The following is a 26409-nucleotide window of genomic DNA, read 5'->3' as shown; positions in this document are numbered from 1 at the left end:
CATTATTTTGACGTCTTTATTTCCTTTATTATTGTATAAAAATGCAGAAGTATAAACCACTTTATTTGCTAGAGAGCGACTCGTGATATAAGAGTTACAAAACCTTAAAAATGACTTTCATCGCAATTTTTAATCAGTAGGAAAATATAACCTTAGAGATGATGTAAAGGAATGTATGTATTCGCTGTGATAGATTATAATAAAAACGTAGTAACATTCTACTCGAAGAAGCTACTTTCAATGTGTAACTTTTAAAGGACGCAAGAGTCAAGTGCCTCTTCTAAATGTTTGTATTTCGTCATCTTAAATTATCAAATTAAATATTATATATAGAAACGAGTTGCAACAGCGTGGATCTCATATTTTCATCCTGCACAGAAATAACTTCAATTAAGGACTCGATAGGGGTTTTATTACGACAATAAGAATATTGTAGAAAGAAATTCTATTATTTTCAGCTGCATCTAACAATAAATAAGTTACTGACGTAGTGCAATTATCGTATGTTACGCTATTTCAACTGAGGCTACATTTATTCGACCTTGAATGCACAGTCATAGAGAAAATTACAACATTCATCAATTTTAATGTAAAAAGTGACGATGATTAATTAATTAATTAAAGGTAAACGTCTCTCAAATGATAAACATTCATTAAAAATGTTAATATTAAATGTTAATATTTTCTCATTTATCAAATAAAGAATTCATAATACTGTCGTAAATAATTATTTGACAACTTAATTCCAAAGTATATTCCGCTTAATTAAATTGCCCAATTTTTTGTTTTTATTACACATCACGATATTCAATATATTTCTTTTAAACTATGAAATAGCAGATCTCCTAAAGTGTGTCAAAAATATAGATATCTTTTAAAATTTAGTAGCAACAGTGTCATTACTATAAAATTTATTAGTTAAAAATCATAATGCTTCATAAATTATTGATATTCACGATACCTTGTACATTTAACATTTTCTAGGTTTTAAAATCTTGTGCAATTCAAATTATACACATTGACCAACATGACTGTCCATTAAACAAAATACATTAAAGAAACGTTCAATAATGAATTGGACGACGTCTGCGCATTTGCATTTGTACAGATTATCACACGGAAAATTAAAGTTAACAGGTGGATGGGAAATTCACCATAATAGATATTTATTCAGCTTCTTGTAACACGCAATGGAATATTTAAAGATTACGTAAAATCAAAGTTGTTTTATTGTACAGATTGCAACGAGATCAAGAAGAATGGATCGTGATTTCCGGTAGTGTCGTTATCTTCGCTTGATAAACTTCACAATTTGTATTTTACGCATTCAGACTTTTAATTGTGGACTTGAATTTATTTTAATTTGTTGAAACAAACTTACGATAGTTTCAAACCTTTATGTACGAACTATTTCATGTATTTTCATTCTTTATAACGAAAACGAACAATCATGTTTAAAGTATATGTACAAATATATTCTCATTGACTGACTACCGTTTAATTTAAATGCTTTGTATACCTATTACCATATTAATTTCCTTAGATATGCAATTTACAGTCACACCTATTATTCCGATAAATGTTCCCCCACTCCTCTCATATTTCCTGAAATCGATGACACAGGCATAAATCATCGATACCGATAATAATTAATTGACGATGCTACTAAAAAAACATTTGAAAACATGACAGTAGATTTATCTAACGAGATGTAATTAATTATTCACTAAACTTGATGGATAAAAATTCCATATTCATTACAAAAAATGAAAAATATAAAATTAAACCAAAAGAAAACGAAAGAAAAAGATAAATTAACAATTTTGTTAAAGTATAATTCTGGCAACATTAAAGTTCAATCTCTTTATTAAGTAAACCGTGAAGTTGCATAAACATCCGCAGTTTATATATGGTCGTTTTCAATCCATTAATCATTCATCTTCATTAATATTTTGGATGACATACAATCTAAAAATAAAAATTCAAAGGCAGATTTTACTACATATTATTTTCAAAACAATAACATTAATTACTTTTTATTACTAGTTTCATAACTATGTACTGATAAATTATTATTTAAAAAATTACACAAGAAAATTTATTTAATAAATCATTAATATTTATTTTATTGTTGTTAAATTAAAATATCTTTAATGACGATACTTGTGAGCAAAAATTAAATTATACAAACGAATCTATATTTTCGAAAGGAGAGTTAATAAAAAATAGATGATCATTACACGGAAATGCGTACAAGTAATGACTAAACTGACATTTCAATATCCTTATAACGATTTCACTTTCAGATGCTTCTCATTATGCCTCAAAGTCCCTTTGACCGTCTATTATGGCATCTACTTGAAATAACACGAACCATCATTAAATGTGAAAACATAGCTAGCAACTTCTTAGGTTTCATAAATTTTTAATTACGAATAAAAGACGTGCCAGTAACATTTTTATGCAATTATCGATACAAGCAAATATATTTTGTTCAAGAAAAAAAATTTATTGGACGTTAATCATTCAGAATGACGCGTACAGTTGGCAAGAATTCTAATCGATCTGTATCGTCGAGGAATTGCATAATATTGATTGAAATTTTAGAAATCAAATGCAATGCAATTTAAACTATTCAGATTGAATACAACAATAAAATAATTCAAATAAGGTTGAGATTAGATCGAAGCTTTTTCGCTTGAAATGTAATTGGAAATTGGTTTTCAAACAAAAATCTTTGATCTTGAAAACTACATTTATTTTGAAATTTGATAGAGAAGAATTCAGATAAAATAGAAATTATTTGTTATCAATTTTATTAACAAAAAAACAATTTCTCTTTATTTATAATATTTATAATCCAGTATTAATGTACAATAAATTAAACATAGGTAAAACAAAATTTGTACGAGTAATTCTGAAAGAAAATACTGAATTAGCGACAATAGGTCATTTACCTGAAATCCTTTACGTTCAATCTTCCAACGCCCGTTAACATTATAATAGCAAATATAAAAAATTACATAACCGAAGAGATACCTAAGAAAAAGTGAAATGAAGAGGACAGTCATATAAATTCCCGTTTTCTCGATTTGGAATCTTACTAAAAAACCCACTTCGATGAGCATTCTATTCAAAATTGGCAAGGTTTCTAAAGTGACTTATGAATGAAGGCATATGTATATTTTTACTTTTCGAGGCGAAAACTGACGAGAGAGAGAATTGTATAATATGTATGATTTTCGATACACTGTAACATCCACGGAAGGAAAGGAAAGGGAAAAAGAAGTGAAGGGAAGGAGAGAAGATGCCTGGAGACGCGGTAGCCGGAGGCATCCTCCGTATCTTCTTCTGAAATGGCAAGGTCACCGGTAGTTACGTCACTAACTTTCCTCGGCTCTTCTCGGCGTTGTACGCGCGCCGAGAAAAGCAAATGTCACAATTACCAAGGACGCACGGCCGCGTGTACGTTGCCTCGAGGCTTCCACTTCGACGACCAAACGAGCTAGGGGGGTAGGTATTGGCTGGTTCGCAGATTCGGCTTTCACATTCGGTTGTAAAGCAACAGGTAGCCGCGGTTTCTACGCCTTTGTCTATCCGATGAGTCTCCGGGGATCATTCGGGTTACGAAATCGTTAACATCTTGTGAGTTAGATGTTAAGACCGTTCCACGTCTCCTCTTCAACGAAAAGAATAAAAAGAAAGAAAAAGAAAAGAGTTACTATTACGAACGAACCATCTCCAGCTTCTCGTAATATTGTTACGGTTTTTTTTAAACATTGATTAGCCCTTAAATATTTTTTTCTGTGAGAAAATTTGTTTCTTTATTAACTATAAATTTATTGGATGACATGTTTGTGATTCTTCGGGTTTCGATCATGCTTGTAATAGTACATCTTGCTGTGTACCGATATTTCATGAACATCCCAACTCATTATTTTCTTCAGAGGAGACCTGGATCTGTGTAAGAATCTCTTCAATAAATAATTCTGCATTTTAAAGGGAGAAAACTATTTTAAATCACGTCGATGCAAAATATCATGAATCATTATCTTATCGATTACAAAAGTCACAACCAAGAGACTACTTATTTAAACTATTAAAAAAAGGAAACAGTCGATGAATCATAAATATCGATAGCATAAAACTTGATCCAAAGTTATAGTATAGTAAATGATGACGGGTTTTTATTCGTCATTTTATTTTTATACTGAAAAATGAAAGATGTATGCTCAACGTGGTCAACTGGCACCGTGATTGAACGATGAAGAATCTTCTTGTAATTGACGCTTTATGTTCCCGTGTCAATAAAATACAAGATAATTTTTGAATCCGACTATTCGACTATTTATAAAATTCTTAGTTAATAGACGTAAGTGTAGACGAATTTCCCGATTACCTATATTTAGTAAAGTTCAATTTACAAGGTAAGTGTTATTGTAATCTAAACATAGATGAACTTGACGTGACTCGACTCATATACTCTGTGTGAACAGGAACTATCGTTTTACTACACAGAGAAGCAAAAGGTCCTTGACATTGCTGACGAAGTTCCTTCAGTAAAGTCCAGTTCAAAGATACGTTTCATTGTAATATTTGAATGGCAGGGATAGCAGGTGCACAAATGCCATTTCGACCGGGAATAACCACTTGCCTAATGAACGTGCAATCGATTTCATTAAACAGTCGCATCATTCAGAAATACGTTTTAATGTCAACACGTGAAAAAATCTTTTAGCATATTCTTTCGCTAATTTGCCATTTCCTAGTAGAACGTTTATCGAGGAGATTTAATACCTGCAAAATTAAATTATTATTAAATGCAGGTAATTTATTGCACAAGGTAGATGATGTCTTAATGGTATAATTCAGACAGATAATTTTCATATCAATAAAATAACTGATGCTCTATGGATAATATCTTTTCTTTTCGTTAGAAGAGAAAATATATTTGTACAGAAGGGGAAGATAAGTTCCTTGCGGAAAGAAACCTGTATCGGAGGAATAATAATATTTCACAATATTATAAAATAAAATTTCTTAGGATGAAATATAAGAACATCTATCACAAACGATAATGACGTGTCTTCCAAAAAATGAGACGACCAATTAAAAAAATTAAAATTACATTGAATTTTCACAACTGTAGGCTCACGACAAAAACGAGCCTTAGTGTATAATCAGCAGTTAAACTCACTATATAATAAGCCAACTATCTGACTATAAAATACATTCAGCAGCTATATATTTATCATAGACCTTTTACCAGAAAAGTCCTCCTCCTCCTCAATTTTTACATCATCCAACATCATTCCTCTCACGTCAAACAATGTCATTTTTCTTTATCGACACCAACTATTTTCATGTAATGCAAAGATCACACCTATAATGGACAAAGACGTCAGTGAAACGTGAAACATGCAAATAATACCTTACCAAACAACGTAGAAGCAAACAAGCTACGCTTTAACTCTACTCATAAACACTAATGTCTTTAACATGTTCTCTGCCACGTGGGTCAGTAGTAACCTATGATAATGATCAATAGTAAGCCTACGTATTTCCATTCCGTGAACAAATGTTTCCTTGATCTATTATTTAAACAATGTAAATAAAAAAAGAGAAAGGAAGGCACAGATACAATTCAATGTGTTATCACTATTTCATTAATATTCATATACAATGACATAATTTCTAACGCCGCTTCTTGTCATCAGATACATTTTTCATTTGTCATGACGTACTTCGAGTATCATTTTGAATAAATAGAATAAATAAAAATATCTTTTCCTTATTACATTGTGTTAACATTTCTTTTTCTCATAATTCTCGATAATAATTTAGCTTCAATATTGTAAAACTCTTCTTATGCTTGTTTGCAACATCTATCGGGATATTCGACTTTCTTACAGCGCAAGAGCGTATTAACAAAGCGAACAAACGCTTCTCCGGAGGAAAGACACTTGCACCGTTGCATCTCGAATGCATCTTAGCACCGTTAGGGGAGAGACTGATCCGCGAATCTCCGACAAGTCTAATGCCAGGTGGGGATGCAACACCCGTGATTTTCCGGCTATATAAAGGCAGATGCACCGTGGATCCTTGGTATCACGTATCGGTCGTTGTTTAAGGACGAAGGGACAGAAAAGTCCAGTTCGCACGAGAAAGTTCTTGCCATGAAGACGGTGGGTTGCGCATCTAGATACAAGAAGAAATCGTAACACGTTAGGCGTCGCTTGAATCCGTTCCGCGTTCTCTCGTTACAGATAGGGAGCAGCCGATGATTTCGGCCCCGCAGACTCCGAAATTTTTTTTACGTAACAGTGAAAGTGAAGAGGACTGTGACATTTGTGCGTGTGGCGATGTTTCACGCACCGATGATTAATCGTAATTTCGCCGAGACGATAACAGGCCGTTGCGAATCTTGCTTGAAATATAAGCTTCGAGTTCGCAACCGATTTACCTTAAAGTCGATTACATTTTCCATTGTGATACCGTAACCATATATTTTTTTCCAATTATATTCTTCGCATGTGAGCGTTGATATGATGTAACATCATCCATGTATCGATATAATTTATCCGTATTACGTTGTACGTAACACAATAAGGTAGTATCTTGAAACGTTAGACACTCCTCGGGATTTGTTGTTATAGTCTGGATAATTCGAGTGGTAGAAGAGTGGTTTGAATCTGGGCAGAACATGCCCAATCGACCGATTACATGCTGGTTACATAATAAAATCGTTGAAACGTCTTCTATGGTAGTGATGAGCCTCAGATTGAGTTGAGATGTACATTGGGTTTCAACATTCACGTTTTGTAACGTGACACGTAATTTTATAAAAATAACATTTAGTCAAACCGTTGTCGAATTGCGATGTATTTATGTCGGGTAATCGTATCGGAGTATTACAAACGATTAATTTGTAAATCTGCAAGAAGTAGAAGTTAATTTTTTTCATAGAATTCTGAATATACAATTACAAAAGAAAAATTGAATATTTTTTCAAAATAGAAATTAGTAATAGTTAAAAGGTAATGTTATTAAATCATTAAGCAATCTTTATTTATACAGATCCTCTTCTTCGTGACAGCGATAGTGGGAGCTCTCGCTGCGCCCCAGTTGAATCCAAATGAAATCACGATAGTAAAACAGGAGGAGCAAAACAATATTGGAGTAGGTGGATATCACTTTAGTTACGAACAGAGCGATGGCCAAAAGAGGGAAGAAACTGCGGAATTGAAAAACGAAGGTACCGACGATGAATCCCTTGACGTTACCGGTAGCTTCTCCTTCACAGCGCCAGATGGTCACACTTATAGGTAAATATTCACAAAATGTACTAGATTTAATTATAATTAAACACTTACATAAAACTTGATATATACTTTAATCATTTCTATGAGTAATAATGAAACGTGATAATGAAACGTGAAGTATGAATTTACTATATAAATAATAAAAAAAGCAATATACATAGTCTTAAACAATATGAAAGGATTGGGGTTAGGCAATATATATAGTCTTAAACAATATGAAAGGATTGGGGTTAGGCAATATACATAGTCTTAAACAATATGAAAGGATTTCAAATGTTTTCAATTTTAAATGGTTTAAGGACATGTATGTGCGTCCTGGATCCTCTTGCATAATAATTTAACAACTAATGATATTAATAACTTACTAAGTTATAAGCTGCAGATTTTAGACTTCTGTTTTGTAATTTCGTAATTTATCGTCAAATGTTATAATCAGAAAAATTACACCTTTCCGTTCTAATAGTAATAAAAGATATATTAACAACATAATTATTTGATTAAAGGGTTGATTACACCGCTGACAAGGATGGATTCCACCCCACTATTAATCTCGTTTCGAAATAGGAAAACCTAAGAACTGAAGTTCCGCACTATCCTTATCTAGGGCTTTCCGATCATCGACACAAGCTAGTATAAGTGTATTAAAGTAATCGTATACGTACCTTAAAATCGCGTGGCACGCGATTCACTGTTCACAAGCGTGATCTTTCTCGAAAGTATTGATCGTCGGTTCGAAGCAATCAGTTCATTTTCTTCAGCATTATGTACTTATCATTTATTTTTCACGTTTATTAACATTAAAATTATAATTTGAGATGACAATAACAGCGATCAAAGGGGATGCACGAAATCGAATGAATGTTCGATGTTACAATGGAATTTGACAAAAGTTTAAAAAGAGGAGTGAATTTGAGAGAAAATTAATTTATTATTAACATTAAAAATTCTACAAAAAACGTTCGTTTGTATGATATAAATAGTTAGGACGACAATGTATGTTCTGATTGCATTTGTGAAACGCGTGCCACTGTATAAACAAGTTATTTTAAATAGTTCTGAGGAACTATTGGTAAACATTTTGAACGAGAGGCGTTAGAAGTTCCATTCACGATCTATTTTGGAAGAGGCGACGACGAAGCGCTCATTTACACGCTTTAGAATTCGTGTGAAAATGAGTAATCTTTTTGTACCCTTACTGTATGTATGTAACAGAACACCAATTGCGCAAATAAATATATACACAAATTAACATGTACGAGTTATAACTTTGTCAATCTCCCTTTAAGAGTGTTGAATACATGCAACGAGGCCAACTGATTCATTTACGACAATTTTCTTTTTGACACATACATAAACAAGGGATCAATTCTATGGATCGATAAAGGATATGTGAAAAAAATTGTTCGATAATTTTTTATTTTAAATGATTAACAACGATAAAATGTAAACAAAATTTTTATATAGGAAAATAAAAAATATAAAAATTTTTCAGATACAAAATTTTTAAGCGATACCATGCTATACGTACAAAATGGCATGTACTTTGTGTTTACATATATGCATATTTGACTATATATTTGTTAGTGACTATATTAATACGCTATTATTTTTCTATTTACAATATAAGAATTACGTTACACATCTAGTACTAAGATACATAATTAGAATTTTCAATAGGTTCAGATACAACCTATGATCAAAAATTGTAATCAGGTTTAATTTCATGATCATATTAATTCATTAAAACACATTATAAGAAATAGGAAGCCATTTTAAATCATACATAATTTATAATATTTTAAGATTTTAATAAGTAACTTTCAATTTTCATATTTTGATTTGCAACTGCTTTTTGTACAAAATTAATTTAAATTATTTTACTACAAGGAAAAATACTCCTTATATTTTTTGACATTATTTATCTTGATGAAAAATATTTTACTACATTACTTATCAATAGCTATTTGATTGAAATTGTGCTGTTCTTATACTTTAAACTTTCTAATATTAAAAACTATTCGTATTATTAGTTTTTAGCAAAATCCTTTTTGTCATGATTTATCAAATTTATAATATGTAGCTTTCAAATACATATAGATAAACTATCTTCTATCAAAATTTAATTGCGTCATTTAGTATACAAAAGTATATATTGCGTACAAACGTGTATACGCACTACACGGATAAATAAGTGCACTTTGACACGCTACGATTTTTTAATACTTTTACTTACAAATTATTGCGATAATGTCAATGGCCCACCCCAAGCATGTATCAGATTTAGTATTTTATTAAGTTTTGAGCACCATTCTAATCTATCTTCTTTCGTATCGGCTGATAAGAGATGCCTAAGAACAAGTAAAGATTAATTAATTTTATTATTAATCAAATAAAATAGCTGTAAAACACTTACCTAATTGTCGTTGTTGGACCATTTCTAACCATAACTAAACTATCAACATCTTCAGGTTCTGTAGCTCTAGTTGTTTCAAGCAAACAGGTATTAGGACGAGCACAAATATCTCGAGAAACTAATCCTACATTTGTTGTACTAACACCTATATAAAGCAATGGAATATATATATTTAAATCATATAATATACCGCAATGAATTAAAATAATGAAGAATTACTTTGTAAATCTAAGCTCCCAATGGGAGCCTTTTTCCGCTCATCGTCAGGATATTTCCAATATGATAAAGTAGGACCTTTGAGCAAACACCATCTACGATGCCAAGCACCGAATCCAGATACATCTTCAAACATTGTAAGAAATCCTCTATGTTCAACTGCTACCGAAAGTTCACATGAAACATACATCTGCAATCGGCCTTCTAATGGGGATTGTGGCAGTACCTATAAAGCGTTAATTAAAAAATTGAGATTTGCATCAAATAATTCCTACTAAATGAATAATTATTAATTGTACTTACCTTATTCAATGTGAATTGTTGTCGATGTATTTCTTTCAAACTAAAAATGACGTAACCAGATAGTTGAAAAGCTGGAGATCTAACAGCAGATGGCCCAGCTGGACTTTGCAAGCTGGGCATTACTAATCGACTTTCTTGTTTCAAAAATTTCTTTGGGGTTTTATTTACCAACTGGAAGATATTTAAATTCTTAATCAAATATAAATATTCTTGGTAAACTTTTATACATACACAAAAGCATGTACTTACTTTTTTATTACAATTACTGCTACTATTACTACTTCCATTACCACTATTAATATGATACTTGATTTCATGTGGTAAAATCTCTGGTTGTGTCTGTAATGAGTATATTTCAATAGTAATTTTGAAGTCATTATATAAATCATTTAGTTTCAATGTTGATGGAAATCGGAGACACGAATCACCAGGTTCTGCTACAACTACAGGCGTAACAACTACTTCTTCTAAATACCGCATCAAACAAACAAAGTGATAACACGTACCTAGAATTAAAAATTTAAAAAAATAGATCTCTCTAGTGGAATTTAAATATGGCTTTTAATTTTATCTTTGAACATTCTACTTACTTGTACCCATATTACGAAAATAATCTCGTTTGAGAGGTAAAGTAATAGCAGAAACTGTTACAGAACCACTTTCTTGTATTTCGGGTGTAGAAGTAACAGGTTTTAAAGTACCTTCTACCTTCAACCGTTGAACTTCATTTAGAGCAGCTTGTCTTCTATGAGCTGTAATAGTAAATATATATTTTATGTTACTTAGTTGATATATAATTAATGAAAATATTTGTACAAAAATGAGTAGAACTGTACTGGCAACAAGCAACAATCTCTCCCCTTCAACCTGTTCCATGGAACCATTGAACTCCACAGTAGAAGTACATAAATTCAGTGCCTGACTAGCTTGACTAATAATTGTCTGCTGTTTGCATACTTCATCTAGTAATCGTTTCACTTTTTCTTCCACTAAAATTGCTTCGTTTTTAGGATCAAATTGTGTTTCATCGGGAATAGTATTAGTTGATACTTGTGTTCTCGATATTATCCGTACTGGTGTCTTTGGCGTCTAATATTATTTTAATAATTAGTATTACATTTCAAGTTTGAAGATTTGAAAAATTTAATTCCAAATTTAAGAATTACTGCTTATATCCATTTAGCTTACTTGAGATTGTTGTCGTCTATAAAAACTGACACTGCGTAGTAACGGCTCACAATTGTCACCATCAACAATGTAAGGCTCTGTCTTTTCAGGAGATGCTGAAGAAACTCTTATTGCTGGTGAACGATATGGTGATCTTAAAAAATGACAAATAATTTCAATTGTTAGAAACGTCAAATCACCAATATTTAGTTATCGTCTTTCTATCTTACCCTTCTTTATGTTTGAAACCTGTTGAAGTCATTAATGGACTTTTACCTCCCTTGTTTACTTTAGGAGGAGTTGGTCCCTCCTCTGTATAAGAGCTGCCATCATACCCTTCCTGTAGTGGAAGGCATTCATCTAAATACTCATCCATTTCATTCAACACTGAAATATCAGAAGTTGTACTATCTGGATCTGGGTCAATTGATCTCTGTAATTGTGTCATTAAAATATTACAATAATAAATATATACAAGTTTACCATGTATTACAAGTATTAATTTGAAATATCTATATATACCTTTTTATTTAAGAAAGATTGCTCACTTACAGCACGTAAAATACTTCTACCAAGACTAGTATTCATATCTCCACTTTCTTCTTCACTTTCAATCTCACTTTCATTATCCTATATTAAATGTATAACAATTATACAAATCACATAAAATTTCCTATTACTATATTCATATTTTAAATAGTATCCTACCTCCACATAGTATTCAGCCTCTGTACCCGTTTCTGTACCACTTTTCTCATCTAAAGTAGCAGTCTCTGCTTCTGTACTGTTAACAGTATATTCTGTATCCGCTCCTGATTCTGCAGCACTTTCAATTTCGGAAAGATTAGGATAAAGATGTCCAGCTTTAGGTGGAGCAACTCGAATGCGCTTAATATCAGACATTACTTTTGCTTGTTGTGTTGCTTTTGATGGAGTTCCTATAACTTTGAAATAGGAGAAATTAAAATGAACTACATATAAAAGATATCAAAAATATATAACATCTATATAAATAATTTATACCTTGTCTTTTACTCGGTGAATTTTTATTTTGATTTAAAATTGACTTCTCATTAGAAAGATGCGATTGTGGAGGAGGTGGTGGAGGAGGTGGTATACCATAATCCTGCAAAAATAGTGCCAAACATATTCATTGCTTTTCGCTAGAAATACATTTAGAAACAATGTAAAAATTAAATATCTACTTACAGGTGCAGGTGTTGGTTTTACTGGACAAACTGGAGAATTTTTAGGTGAATTTGATTTTCCCTCACTACTTTCACTTGTTCTTATGTATGAACCAGTAACTGCTTGTGCCATTTTTTTGTTTCTGTTAAAACGGGAACGTAGCATATCTAATTCACGCTGTCGTTCCAGATAAGTATTATGTAAAATATTATTTTCTAGCTCTTGCGTATTTAAGCCTTGTTCAAATCTTTCTCGCTGAACATTAACAGTATTATTGGGAATATCAGCTTTAGGTACCTTTGCTGTAACAAAGTCATCACATATATGATAAAATTAATTTATTATTGCTGAATTACGATGATCTATATTTTTGTATAATTACTCTTTAATATCTACCTCCATTATTATTTGGATGCATTGTCGATGAATTACTCTTATCTTTTTCTTGTAACTTTTTTGGTGGTATAGACATAGCAAGAGGTGCCTTGGGTAATAATGGAGCTTCTCCTTTATTTTTCTCAAAAATTGCCATCCTCTCAGAAAGAGTCATTTGGGTAGGATCTCTCATCTTAGTTTCTGTGGTTTTAGATTCAAATAACGAAGCTTTGCTCAATACTGAACCTGGACTAGATTGAGCAGGACTCTTAGGAGAGCTACTATAACCAAATCTAGGCGTTACTCGATTACCATTTGTATTTGGTGTTGCATTTCTTGATGTTTTCTCTGGAGTATTAGAATTTTTATTATCAGTATGTTTTGATGAAATTTCTTTTTTGTAATATTTTTCACCACAATTTGTTGTAACAGCTTCTCGATTTTGTTGAAGTCGTTTAGGTGACGAACTCGAAGGAGCCACATCTTTTCCCTGAGAACAAGACTTATAGTCATATACAAGGCGAGTATCGCTTTGTGTACGACTAAAGCCTTGAGCCTCCTGTAAATAGTATTTTAATCTAACAGATTCAACTACTTGCAATAAATTTTCACCTTTATTCCCAATACAATTGTTATATATAAGAAAAAGTAAGAAAGGTACAAGCTATGAATAGCAGTTTTTTAGAGTGTATACATTGATTCACAGAAAACTTTCAAAAAGCTTTAGGCATATACAAGAAGCGAACTACCTATTAGATAGTAAAATTTGCTTATTATTAACAGAAATTACTTACTAATGTGTCCAATATAGTTTTATCCCACTTCAACTGTTTTGTACAGTGAGATTCTTCTTTCTTATAATTACTATCTTTGCTATTTCTATTTGCTTTGCTATACCCGCTTGTGCTTGGTTGTGGTTCTGATATAGATCTTACTTGCTCATTTAGTTTTGCTTGTATTCTTTCTACTTTATTATTTGCTGGTTTGACCTATAAATGATTCACATTAAACTATTAGTTGTCTAAAATATATACATTAATATGGATAATTTATTTACCAAAGTTGGATGTGAAAGATCATCTTCCCAGTTATTAATTGTTGAAGCAAGAGCTGCTAATCTATCAAGTCTAGCTCCTCGTTTGGATGGTTTCTGTTCAACAACTTCTTCTTCTTCCTCTGCATTAAATTTTTCTTCTGTTCTATGAATGGGAGAACTCAGTTCTCCACTACTGTCATCTGTCAAAAAAGAGAGAATATATTATGTGATATAATATTTTATAAATTGTACAAAAATACAATAATAGGACAATAAACTAATACTAACATATAACAGTATATTAATAGAATAAATTAAATAATTAATTAAATAAGATTAAATTAGAATAAATAAATAAATTAATTAAATATAAAATAAAATTAGAACAACTCTTTAACAAAACAATTGCGTTTACCATTCATACACAAACCATATGGAGTGAGATAAGTATACATATGTAGGTGAATATCAAAATAAAGTAGTGTTAGAAACCAGTTTAAACCGAGTTCTGTGTGGGTGTATACAATGTGACTTACCAGAATATAGTTTACCAAGTCTTTGTAACTTCGACTTCACATTGCAAAGTCCAATGTTTCTATTCTCTTTATTTATATGCTGATTACTTTCAGTTTTAGATATAGATTTTCGTGAAGACTTTGCTGGAGATGTGTTTTCTGTTGATATTTTGGCAGGAGACTTGGTTGGAGTCTTACTCTTAGTAACTTAAAATTTTTGATATTAAAAAATGTTATAAAACTATTTATCAGCATTTTATTTTATTGTAAATATAAATAAATATTATCTATTATTATATATAAAAAAATACCTGTAGCCTGAACTAAAATAGTATTTGTATCTTTCAAAGGACTCCGTCTTTTCTTTACATCATGTCCTGCGTTTGATAGTTGAGTATCTAATTTTTCTCTCCTTGACCTGGCCCGCTCCAACATACGCTGTATAATGAAATCAATTTACCTTTACTACAAAATATTGACGAAGATAAATTGGTATTATTCATTTATTTCTTAATATTAATATTATAACTTTTATTAGAATCATAAGACGTATTCAAAAATGTTTGTAAAGTTATTTAAAAAAAGAAACAAAAATTAACAAATAACAATATAAACAAAAATTGGCAAATATACATATATAAATAAAATATTAGAAAATGATTATTATATTGATATACAATATTGATACAAATTTTAATTGACGAAAATAGTATTTGAATTATCAAACAGAGGTATTTTTTTTAAATTCCATAAACACCTCCTACTGCCACAATTACGCATTACAATCAAATGAAAGTGCCATACCTGAGTGAAAGGGTCTATGTCCATTATATTAGTTGCTGTACTTAATCGTAATGCTCTGTAATTAAAATCATATTTATAAATAAATATAATATATATTTAATGCCGACAAATTATCAAAAGAAAGAGAATACACCCTTTATTCCGTACGTACGGGAATCACTTCCAATCACGATCATACAAACAGGTTTGGACACTCCTATATCGAAAGCATAGACAAGAGCACGATGAGGACGTCCGCCGAGTGAAACCAAAAAAGATCAATATGATGACAATATCAGGAGCATTTTCTAGTATTTCCCTAGTTACATCCTACATATGTTATGCATATTTGTGACACACATGCGCAGGATGACTCCCAATGTTGTCACCATATTGATTTTTGGCTTTAATCCGCGGACACTTTCCCCTAGGGAGTATCCAGATCGTTTATATGACCGTACTTCAACCGTTGAATTTAAACATAACCGCCATAGTAATGAAGCGCATGCGAATGCTTAAAACTGACAGGTCTTACCTTCTATCGTTTTTTAATGATATTAATTGTATGACAAACAATAAAAATTCACGTTAAATGTTTATCGTTTCAATAGCAATATTTTCACGCAACGGAACTAACACAATATATGGAAAAACTTTTACACAGTTCAAATGTAGCAAGAAGCGTCATAGGACTGACCTGACCAACCGAAGATCTGCGCAGGATTGGAGCACTGTTTTACTATGGCTGTGGATTGGAGCAACTGCAAACCTGTAAGCGTCATTACTTGCGCCTAAGTAACGTACGTTAGCATAGGGCAATTTGAAATGAAACGTTTCCATTGGTCGATGGAATAAAAGAACGTTTGTCGTCACAAACATCTTTTTAAATTTAAAAAATAATCTTGTATATAAAATTCATCTTTGTTGAATATTAGAAATTAATACTAAATGAATAAAGCAAATAGCACTTTGTAACAAAATATTTTTATTAAAATTGTTACAGATAATACTCCGTTTAATGTATTTAAATACTAATAAATAATGTATTTATATATATTTTTAAAGTTTATATTGTAATATAGAGTTAGGAAAATAACTATTTTCTTCTTCTCTGAAATATTATTCATGATTGTAGATATATTTAATCTGTGAAGATAGGAATGTGTTCTATTTTATGAAGTTTTATCTTTTAAACATGAGATGATTCATCTCCGGTATCAGCTGCCATGGCTTCACGATTTTCATATGCCCAAAAACCATGGAATTCTATCAAAATGCTGACCATTGTATCGCCTTGTCCACTAAAAAGTATGAATTATAGAATACATTATAAATATTTCATTTTGCCTTAAAGCCCTGATCATAAACTGGCTGAGCAGTTACTTACCAGGACAATAAATCCTGTAATGTAATTTTACATGGATCTGCTGGTTTTACCATATCGAATATTTCATCTTTAACATCCTCAAAACTTACTGGTTCTTGACCATGCATTGTCATTTGTTCTTGTATAGCCTAGAAAACATATTTAATTGTTAAAAATATGTATTAGAAAACACAAAATTCTATGTGAAGTATAAATATACAAACGCGGAAAAAATAGTTAAGGCAGAAAGTATCCAAATAACCACGGTTATTAATATCAAGAATTCTAAACAGATAATGTAAGCTTTGAGGCTCGTGCCGATTTTCTAACGCTAAAACAAAGTCTAGGTATGTTTTATAATCCATTTCTCCTTCATATGTTAAGCATTCTTGAAATACTCTTTCCAAAAATACTCCAGTTAATGTTCCTGTACCATACCTGTGGAAAAGAATTTTGTGAAGTTATCATGATCATAAAACATAACTTCTTATTATCATTTCATTTAAATTACCCTGCAAGTTCTTCTTTGTTGAGCATCCCATTATGATCTCTATCAAGATTTAAATATTGTCCATAAACTTTAAGAGCTGATGGAGCTGAAAACCAATTTGCTTCTTGCAAGTCTTTAGGTAAATCTTCATCTCTTAATTCTAAGAGATCATCGAGAAAACTACATGCTAGAATGTCCTGTATTCTGACTCTACCAGTTCTGAGAGGATCGAGAAAAAATAAAAATTTCCTCACTGCTGTACAAACATAAAATGAATGAAATGATTTTTCCAGTCCTTCAAGCTGAGGTAATGTTGGAATTAATTCTAAAATATAGTTCTCTAAATCCTATAAAAAACAAATAATATAAATTGGGTTTAAATGTTAATTACAATTGAAGTTTATATTGATTTAATTGAAATAAGTACACTAATGAGACTTACTGATTCTCTAAGATACCCTTGGCCAGTAACATCATACAAAGAAAGACCAATTCTTGTTTGATGTAACCAAACCTTCCTCATAACATAGTTAAACAATGCCATTATACTAATCCTACCATGAGGATCACCTTGTTGTAATTTCGCAAATACAACTGCAGTAAAATACGGACTACATTTTGTCCCAGCTAATTTACCAACTTTCTTAAAATCTTCATAATTAATTAATTGCTCTTCTCCTGATAAAGGTGGACTATGATGTTTATCTAATAACACCCACAATGCTTTAAGCTCATTGTTATCTAACAATTGTCTGGAACGTCTTTGCAAAAATAATGCTCGCGTTTCTTCCCGTAATTTTTGTGGCAAAATTTCGTCTTCTTTAGGTAGCTAAAACATACAATAAAACGTATAAAAGAAATTTTTTTGTATTTTATATTTTTTATTCTTATAAATTATTCATATAAATTACCTTAAAATAGAATTTGGGAATCACTTTATAAGTTAAATCTTTGTCTTTAGCTTTGGCGCCCTTCCATTGTTCGTATATCTTTTGAAAGTATTCATCTTCCTTTTGTTCATTTTCTTCCGATTTTATTTCTGCTATAAAAATATTTCGCATATTTTATGTATAACAGTAGCAATGAATATGTTGCAAGAAATGTATTAAACATCAGTTTCAATTGATACTTACATTTATTCACTGTTGCATATTTTCGGAGTACTGTCTCTAGCTCCATTTGTTTTTGTTTTGAATGATTTGTAATTAAGGTTAGATTCTATAGTCATGATACAAACACTTGCTATCTTGCAACTTACATTCCAGCTGATTTTTTTCACAAACTATATATACCACAATGTACATTTACGGTTCCAATATAAACATAAACGTAAAAAGTATATTACAATGCAAACAAATTTATGTTCGTTTGTAAAACTTTATTCATGAAATTAGTAAGTATAAATACTATTGGTTGTCAGAATATGTAATTATTTTATTATACATATGTATATTATAATAATTAAATTTATTTAGAAAATATTATTATACATATGTATATAAACGTTATATTTGCGTACTTTAGGGTTATCAAAAATTATTCTGAATTAATGAAATCATCTTTATTGTGTGAAATACTGATATTTTTGATGAATGAAAAATATAAATGGCAAACTTTCTAAACTTCCATGTTCTTAAATTAAATTTCCTCAATTTTTGCATCTTGAATTCCGAAGTCTTGAGCAATTATTTTATTTTTATTTATTTCATTATATAAAGGATTCCCTTCAAATGTTATTTCTTCTAAATTTTTCAGTAATAATAAATATTGCATTTCAACTTCATCCTGAAATATATTTTTCATTATTAAGTTCAACATTTATGATGATTTATTTATACTTACTGTTAAACAATTATGAGCAACATAAAGTTTTTTTAATTTTTTTAATGATTTTGTAAATTTCAAGGATTTTATTTTATTATTCTCAACAGATAGAAACTCTAGATTATCATTTTCGATAAAATCTTCTACATTTAATAATTCAATTGCATTATAATCCAAAATTAGAGATTCCAAAGTAGAACAATAAGTTATTTCTGAATATTTAATATATATTTACAATAAGTAATGTTATTAAAATACAAAGTATATATTAATTAGTTTAATGATATAAAATATTACCATTGGTACCTTGAAGGTAATTATTATTTAAAAATAGATGTTTAATCACGGGTAATTGTTCTTTACTAATATTTATTACTGTTTTAATGCAATTATGATCTAAAAATAAAGTGTATAGTTTTGGAAATATACAATTATTTTTGTCACAATCATTTCCATTAAATGCTTCCAGGCAATTGTAACTTAAACATAATGTATGCAAATACTTAAAGGAATGGAGACCACATAAATAAGTTATTTGATTTTTACTTAGATCCAAACTTTCTAACTGTGGTAGAATTTCTGCAGAAAGATCCACCTAATAAAAATTCAATATGTTGTAGATATAGATATAATTTTTTTTATACTCCTATAAATAACATACTTTTGACAAAGAACAGTCAATTAGACTCAGTTGTGTTATATTTGTTAGGTAATCTGTTTCATATATTCTATTTAATACATGTTTATCAAATTTATTGCCAAATATATATCTTGCTTCAGAAATATCAGAGTTTCTTATATATTCTCCAGAAATATACTATTAGCAAAATTATAGAAAACATAAGTATACGCATGATATTTAAGTATTTATGTGTCCAAAAAAACTAAAGGTTTTACTTACTTCAATGTTACTCAAGTGAAATATAATAAATTTTTTATATAATGTATCTGTACTTATTGGATTATTACAAAAATCTATAACATGTAATGTTTGCCAAGTTTTAACATTGTCTATTTGTGCTATGTTTCTTATTTCATTATTTCCACAGTAAAATTCTTGTAATGTATGGAATGATCCCATTGATTCCAAATTTGTTATTAGATTATTAGTCAAATCTAGGTATTTTAACATTGGAAAATTTTCTTGAGTGAAATCGTCCAAAATTGAAATAAAGTTACTTCCAAGATTCAATTTAATCAGATACTTCAAAGGTTTTGCAAAAGAAAATATGGGCAACAAACAGCAAGTAGCACAAAGCTCTTGTACATTCTTTAATCTTTTCAAGATGTTTGATGCTGCAATAAGATTTTGTGATATATGAATATATCTTGCTTTTTCTATATTTTTCTTCTCCAGTAATTGTATCTCTTCCATATTTTTCAATGTATTATATTTCAAATAAACTAATTTTTTATGCCATTTATTATTTAGTTTACACATATTAAAAGCACATGGAAAATAATTTTGGGATAAATTAAGATTTTTACAATTACAATTATTAACAAATTGTAATTTTGATAAATATATATGTAATAAGTATTCTACTAATTGAGGATCAGTAATATCATTGAAATGATTTTCATGTATCTTCAGCTTACACATGTTGGGTATATAAGTTATAAAAATACTAATACATTGAAGACAATACATTAATAAGTTCCATGATATATCCAGTTCTTTTAGTGAAAGTAAGGTTTCCTCAACATGTAATAATTTTATGTTATTAAAGCTTATATTTAATATTTCCACATTTTTTATAAATTTTGAATTTGGAAATTCATCCAATCGATTATAAGAAATATCAAATTCTCTTAAGTTAGGCAAGTCTAAATCTATGTCAACTGAATTTATATTTTGTCTAGAAACAGATATTTTTACAAGATTATATATTTCTACTTTTCCATAATTACTAATACATCGTCTAATGTTGGAATTGGATAAACATATAAACATTGTATCATCTATGGTGCATGCAATTCTGCAATTTTCATATTCTTCTTCCTGTGAAACAGTTTGTAAATTTTTCCTTCTAAATGTTCTATATATGCCATATAAATTACATTAAGCTTAAATTAAAATAATAAAAATGATTACCTTTGTTGATTCATGTAATATATATTCATACTCTATTACAAACATAGGATTTTTTACGTTCATCTTGGTCAACTTAAATAATTGACAAATCTCATTTGAATTATTCTCATGATTTGTATGTTTTGTATGTAAGCAGTCATGAACATTATCTATTCTATATAAAAATATTATGCTTTTTATATGAAATACATTAAAATTGGCATTGTTGTTATTACTTTTCAATAGAGTTGAAAATTGGCGTTTGTATAAGTACACAAACACGTTGTTTTTCGCAAATATTACAGAAGCTTAGGATATTCGTATTTTTCTTTGTTGAAAAAACTTTATTTAACCAGTCACAGTCTGCTGCTGCCAAGCAATTAGTTACTATTATTTCTTCCTATTAATTAAAATATTTATTACTTCTCAATTTATTTTTTAGTGGAATAAGATCTTATTTCTTAAGACAGAAAATATATAAATACTTTAATCAGTAAATCAGTTTGAAAATAGTTAAAGGGCCATTTTTGAATATCTGTTACCCCAGGCGAAGCTAAAATTTTTAAAATCATGCTGCTGCATTCATCCAATTGCAAATTTTTATTTTTGCAGGTATTTAATAGATCAATTTCTTTATTGCTTACTTTTGTTACTTTATGTAATCTTAAATCTATTATACCTATGCCCCTATAATAAAAGAGTTATTATAAAAGCTTTATTGTATGAGTGTTTCTACTAGTATAGTTGGGAGCATACTTTACATACTCTTTCATAACTGAACACAATGATGCTTGCAGGAATTGTTTACATAACTGAATAACTGTATTTTCTGAATCAATATTGTATTCAACAAAATTTATATTTCCACAATAATTCATATTAATTAGCAATTGCTGTTGCAAAATCTAGCATATAAATAACATTACCACTTAATTACCAGAAGTAATTTACTTTAAATAATTAAAAAAAGAAAGAATTTTAAAATAGGTATTGTACTTTAGATTGCAAGATTAGTTTTTCTTCCATTTCTTTAAGTTGCTTTTTATTTAATTTCATTTGCAGCATTATATTTTGTGCTTCATCGTAAGCTTCAATCTTAAAATAATTTTGATTATTCTACATAACAAATAGAAAATAATTAATAATAATAATAATATTATTACTCTATATATAAAAATTAATTATACTAGAGTATTAAATACCTTTTCAATTTCAATTGCATATAGTTGGTTTTTAAAATAAAGTATTTCCTTTTTATATTCCTTATATTTATCTTTCAATAAACGCAAATGTATGTTTAATTGTTTATGAAATAATACATTATAATATGTCATTTGCTTTCTAGAAGTGAAACGTAATTTTTTCAATCCCGTTCAAAAATATTTTATCATGCCGATATAAAATAATGTAAATACTTGAAAAAATAATTAATCCAACATCTTTCTTTTTCACATATTTTGTAATGATCTAATTTTTTAATATGTGGAAGATAATGAATAGCATATATACGATAGTTGCAAAAGGTTACCAAAGGGCAATCTCCATATAATGAATCCGCAAATACTAATGAATTTAATTTTCTCAATTGTGATAGATATCTTATGTCCTTGTAATTGAAAAAGGATATTATCATACAAATATAGTTTATTCAAATATTTTACATACCCTTATAAAGCATAAAGGATTTCCTGCTAGATTTAAATTACATAGTTCAGACTTTCTCCAAGACATTTTATTTATTCTTTCCAATTTATTGTTAGCTAAATTAAGTTCTTGTAACCATGTTAATGTATCCAAATTCTACATGAATGCAACGTGTATTGTAAAATAATTTTTTAACAAATACATAATTTAAGAAATAAAAGTCTTTATTTGAAAAACAATAAAGGAAGTTGTACCTCAAGTTTGTGTATATTGTTTCCTGATAAGTACAAAATGTTTAAATGAGAACAAGCTTCTAAATTTGGTATGCAACGTATTTCGTTGGAATATAGATAAAGCTTCTTTAATAAACAATTTTCTTTGAATCGTGGTACGTCCTAATTAAAACAAACTTTAATTTCTAATACTTTATTGATTACATTCGATTTACGTTATTACCTTGATACCACATTCGACGATCCATAATTCCTGCAATTCCATCAATTGTGAAACAGCATTGAAAGAGCCAATATCTCGTTGACCGATTATTATTAATGTCCGAATATTTTGCTTTGTAAATAATAATTTTTCAAACGATATAATTTTAGAATAAAATAAACATAATTCACGTTTATTATTACCTTTCTTCCTCTTGTCTATAAATAGATTTATTTATTAAAAATAGTTCAGTGCTTTCATAGCGTTTTTATTACCTTTGTTATCCATAAAATTATCCATTATCACATTTACGATTAATATTTATTTCTAATAGCAATTGTTTCGGATCTCATCTTTTCCAATTTAAATATACTCAATAATTTTCTTTAAACAAATGGTCAAGCTAATAGCAATTAAAATTAATTAGTAATCAATACTTGAATAATACATTATTATGGATTTTTTTTTCATATTTTAATACACTTTCCATTGCGATTTAACTCTATATGTATCAAAAATGTTTTGCACTATTAATTGTAAGATTTGTAACTATTTATAAGTATGCATCAATTTGTAAATAGTTACATGAAAAGCTTGTTAACATTCAATGAAAATTTCCAGGATATTTAAATATTATAATAATTTATTATTATAACTTCTAAATGGAAATATCTATAAAGGTTAAACAAAAATCGGAAATAAATATTAATAGCTAGCACAATTATTTACGTTTCACGTTACGATTTCAATTTTTTTTCGTTTTATTTAATACTTGTATTATGTAGTTGCTACTGTCAATATAGACAAAAATGATTACGAAATCATATAAATATATACATAGAACATTTTGAATACATTCAACACGTAAAAATTACAAAATGTGTATCGTTCCATATTAATTACAATTTAATTATCATTTACTGAGATAGTATATCTTTAATCTAGGAACTAAATATAGCATATAAAACAAAGTCAATTCTTCTATTCTTATTTATTATACAATCATAAATGTGACGTGATTATGATTACCCTGTAAAACTTAGGCATTTAAATGTGATAATTTTTTCAAGACTTTAAAGTTAAGAAAACAAAGTCAATAAATACGTTCAAAATGCCTAAGCAATACATTTAAGCGTTTCCTATCAATATCAATATTTTATATTTGATAGATAATCAACGATGAGATTTATATACATTATCATTAATATAATACCTCAAAGCCATTGGGTCATAAATATATTATTTTTTTCCCAAGTATAAATAATATTGTTCTATAGTAAGCTACTTTAAAGCATGTTGGAGATAGGAACTTGTAATTCGATTGTAATAGGTTTTTCTAATGTTATGACTGTCGTTCGATCTATAATTATTACAAATACATGTAAATATCTTATAAGAATAAAACATAAAAATGTGCAAAGATTCAAAATCATTGATATCTTACGATTAGATCGAGTCAAGTTTGGTTAGATCAGAGTCCCAGCAATATCTTACAACAAAAAAATAGTGGTAGACTATGGATACTTATGCAAATTTATATTTTTAAAGACAGAACTAAAAGAATAAAATCTAACAGGTATTTGTTTCATCTACTAAATACTGCAACGAGTATTCTACTTTGAATATTTTAAATATTTGAATTCTTGTACTTTTGAGCATAAAAGCCCATAGTCTAAATATGAGATTCCCCGAATTGCCAGAAGTAAAAATTTACCGCTAGGTTAAGTCTATGATGTCAGAAATAGCTATTTATGGGATGTAGAATTTAGCTGACTTATTAATGATTCAATGGATTTTCATATCTTTTACATTTTTTATGTTTCAATAACAAATACCCTGTCATAAACCTTGTAAGTAGTTGCCAAAGATTATGCGACGATAGTCGGTTACCTAACAGCTCATACATCCAATTCGAATTCTGTAGTACATTACATACGATTGATCTAAGGCATCCTAAGCATTACCCTAAGTGGTATAACGAAAAGAAGGGCACGAGGTCTTAAAAATCTTTAATACGTACAATTTAATTTTAGAACTTTAAATAGAGTATGGTGTAGAATAGTAAGAATAAAATCTCTCTAAAAATAGAATCTATTAGATATTCCAATAGATAAATCACTAAGAAGCGAAACTAATCAATTCCATTTTTTGAAACTTTCTTAATTTGTATGTCAATATACATGACTGTTCAATATTCAGCAGATGTTCGAGTACTTACAGTTGACAGTATATTTAAAAAATAGGAGATGAACCTAACCTGACCCGATACAAATCTTGAATTATTGTACACAGCCAAATAAAACTAATAATGACAATGAATAATTTGAAAAAGATTTTATTTATGAGTCATTAGCTCCGAGGTGTATATTATTAAAATGAAAACAAAAAGTTAAAATGCATTACAAAAATTTCTATGACATTTGTATGTGTCGCATATGACTACAGTCAAGCACCTAATACGATGAAATATATTTAAAATACGATGATTTAAGTTTTTAATGATTGTAAAGTTTATATTGAATATTGTATCTAATTCGTATGAATGTACAAAAAAACGTCGGGACTCTGCAACTAAGCGTTCATTTAACAATCTTCTTTATTACGACTTTAAAAAACTTCTTTAATTATATTTACTTACCTCCTTGTACAAAGTTGGTCAAAGAGACCTGTGCAAAAGTTTCTTCCATTTTTAACATCTACGATAGACTAAATGTCTGTTTCGTACTGAGCGCCCAGGTTTAAGTTAATGTCTTTCCATATTTTTATAACAAAATTGTATAAATGCAGTGTCTTGTATGTAGTATTAGTGAATGTATAAATTAGAGAAAGTTTCTTATATTTAGCCTGATTTAGAGATCTTTATATCTTAGGCCCATAAACACCGCCAGTCATATTCTTTGGTTTCAGTTATTCGTAACATTATATTTAATGCGTTTAATTACAGTTACAGAAATAAAAGAAACAACATGTGTATAAAAGAAATTGATAATTCAAAAATTCATACATATCTGCTTTAAAACAAAACGTATAAATATTTAAAATATATAGAAACAATATTTTAATAACAGTAGAAAAACAATAAAATTCCTTATTTCATAAAATATGTTAAAGATAAATAACAAATACTAAATAAGAGCTTCGTACTTTTTTAGTAAATTTATATTATTTAATTTTACCTGTTTGTTAAAATTTGTATCAAGATATTTTATGACCTCTGTGTTTGCTGATATGAGATGATAACCTTTTTGATTAAAAGTA

At 29.1% G+C, this 26409-nt stretch overlaps 4 protein-coding genes across 10 annotated transcripts; 1 reads left to right on the top strand and 3 right to left on the bottom strand.

The window, feature by feature from the left end:
• Positions 1-4212: 4212 nt before the first annotated feature.
• On the bottom strand, positions 4213-16189 carry LOC138188106 (anillin-like). Of its 7 annotated transcripts, XM_069129595.1 has the most exons (21): positions 16016-16189; positions 15340-15394; positions 14847-14973; positions 14557-14742; positions 14042-14220; positions 13779-13973; positions 13006-13543; positions 12631-12911; positions 12445-12547; positions 12130-12365; positions 11944-12051; positions 11652-11854; positions 11443-11575; positions 11091-11343; positions 10845-11006; positions 10504-10760; positions 10255-10425; positions 9955-10177; positions 9736-9880; positions 9556-9670; positions 4213-4797 (listed from the first exon to the last, which is right to left on the bottom strand). In XM_069129595.1, the coding sequence occupies exons 1-20, from the start codon at positions 16156-16158 to the stop codon at positions 9559-9561; spliced, it is 3810 nt and encodes a 1269-aa protein (XP_068985696.1). In that variant the 5' UTR covers positions 16159-16189; the 3' UTR covers positions 4213-4797; positions 9556-9558. The 7 variants fall into 7 exon arrangements, with proteins under 7 accessions (XP_068985696.1, XP_068985693.1, XP_068985705.1 ...); XM_069129592.1 differs by lacking the exon at positions 4213-4797 and having other exon boundaries at positions 7943-9670; XM_069129604.1 differs by lacking the exon at positions 4213-4797 and having other exon boundaries at positions 7943-9670; positions 12130-12359.
• CPR28 (cuticular protein 28) lies at positions 6051-8571 on the top strand. The gene is made up of 3 exons (XM_069129651.1): positions 6051-6185; positions 7078-7325; positions 7826-8571. Exons 1-3 carry the CDS (start codon positions 6177-6179, stop codon positions 7884-7886), a joined length of 318 nt encoding a protein of 105 aa, XP_068985752.1. The 5' UTR covers positions 6051-6176; the 3' UTR covers positions 7887-8571.
• A 181-nt stretch (positions 16190-16370) lies between the features above and the next one.
• LOC138190058 (serine/threonine-protein phosphatase 2A regulatory subunit B'' subunit gamma-like) lies at positions 16371-18511 on the bottom strand. Its single transcript, XM_069132538.1, has 7 exons — positions 18308-18511; positions 18086-18216; positions 17617-18003; positions 17196-17521; positions 16909-17122; positions 16706-16833; positions 16371-16619 (listed from the first exon to the last, which is right to left on the bottom strand). Exons 1-7 carry the CDS (start codon positions 18351-18353, stop codon positions 16508-16510), a joined length of 1344 nt encoding a protein of 447 aa, XP_068988639.1. The 5' UTR covers positions 18354-18511; the 3' UTR covers positions 16371-16507.
• A 180-nt stretch (positions 18512-18691) lies between these two features.
• On the bottom strand, positions 18692-26304 carry LOC138190057 (uncharacterized). Its single transcript, XM_069132537.1, has 7 exons — positions 25790-26304; positions 22275-23554; positions 22069-22188; positions 21838-21977; positions 21558-21759; positions 21094-21472; positions 18692-21000 (listed from the first exon to the last, which is right to left on the bottom strand). The coding sequence occupies exons 2-6, from the start codon at positions 22404-22406 to the stop codon at positions 21305-21307; spliced, it is 762 nt and encodes a 253-aa protein (XP_068988638.1). The 5' UTR covers positions 22407-23554; positions 25790-26304; the 3' UTR covers positions 18692-21000; positions 21094-21304.
• Between the last annotated feature and the right edge of the window lie 105 nt (positions 26305-26409).

This window comes from Bombus flavifrons, chromosome 2, assembly GCF_040668555.2.
Source record: "Bombus flavifrons isolate JBK064 chromosome 2, iyBomFlav1_principal, whole genome shotgun sequence".
NCBI lineage: Eukaryota > Metazoa > Arthropoda > Insecta > Hymenoptera > Apidae > Bombus > Bombus flavifrons.
This window is presented reverse-complemented; position numbering and strand designations above follow the sequence as displayed.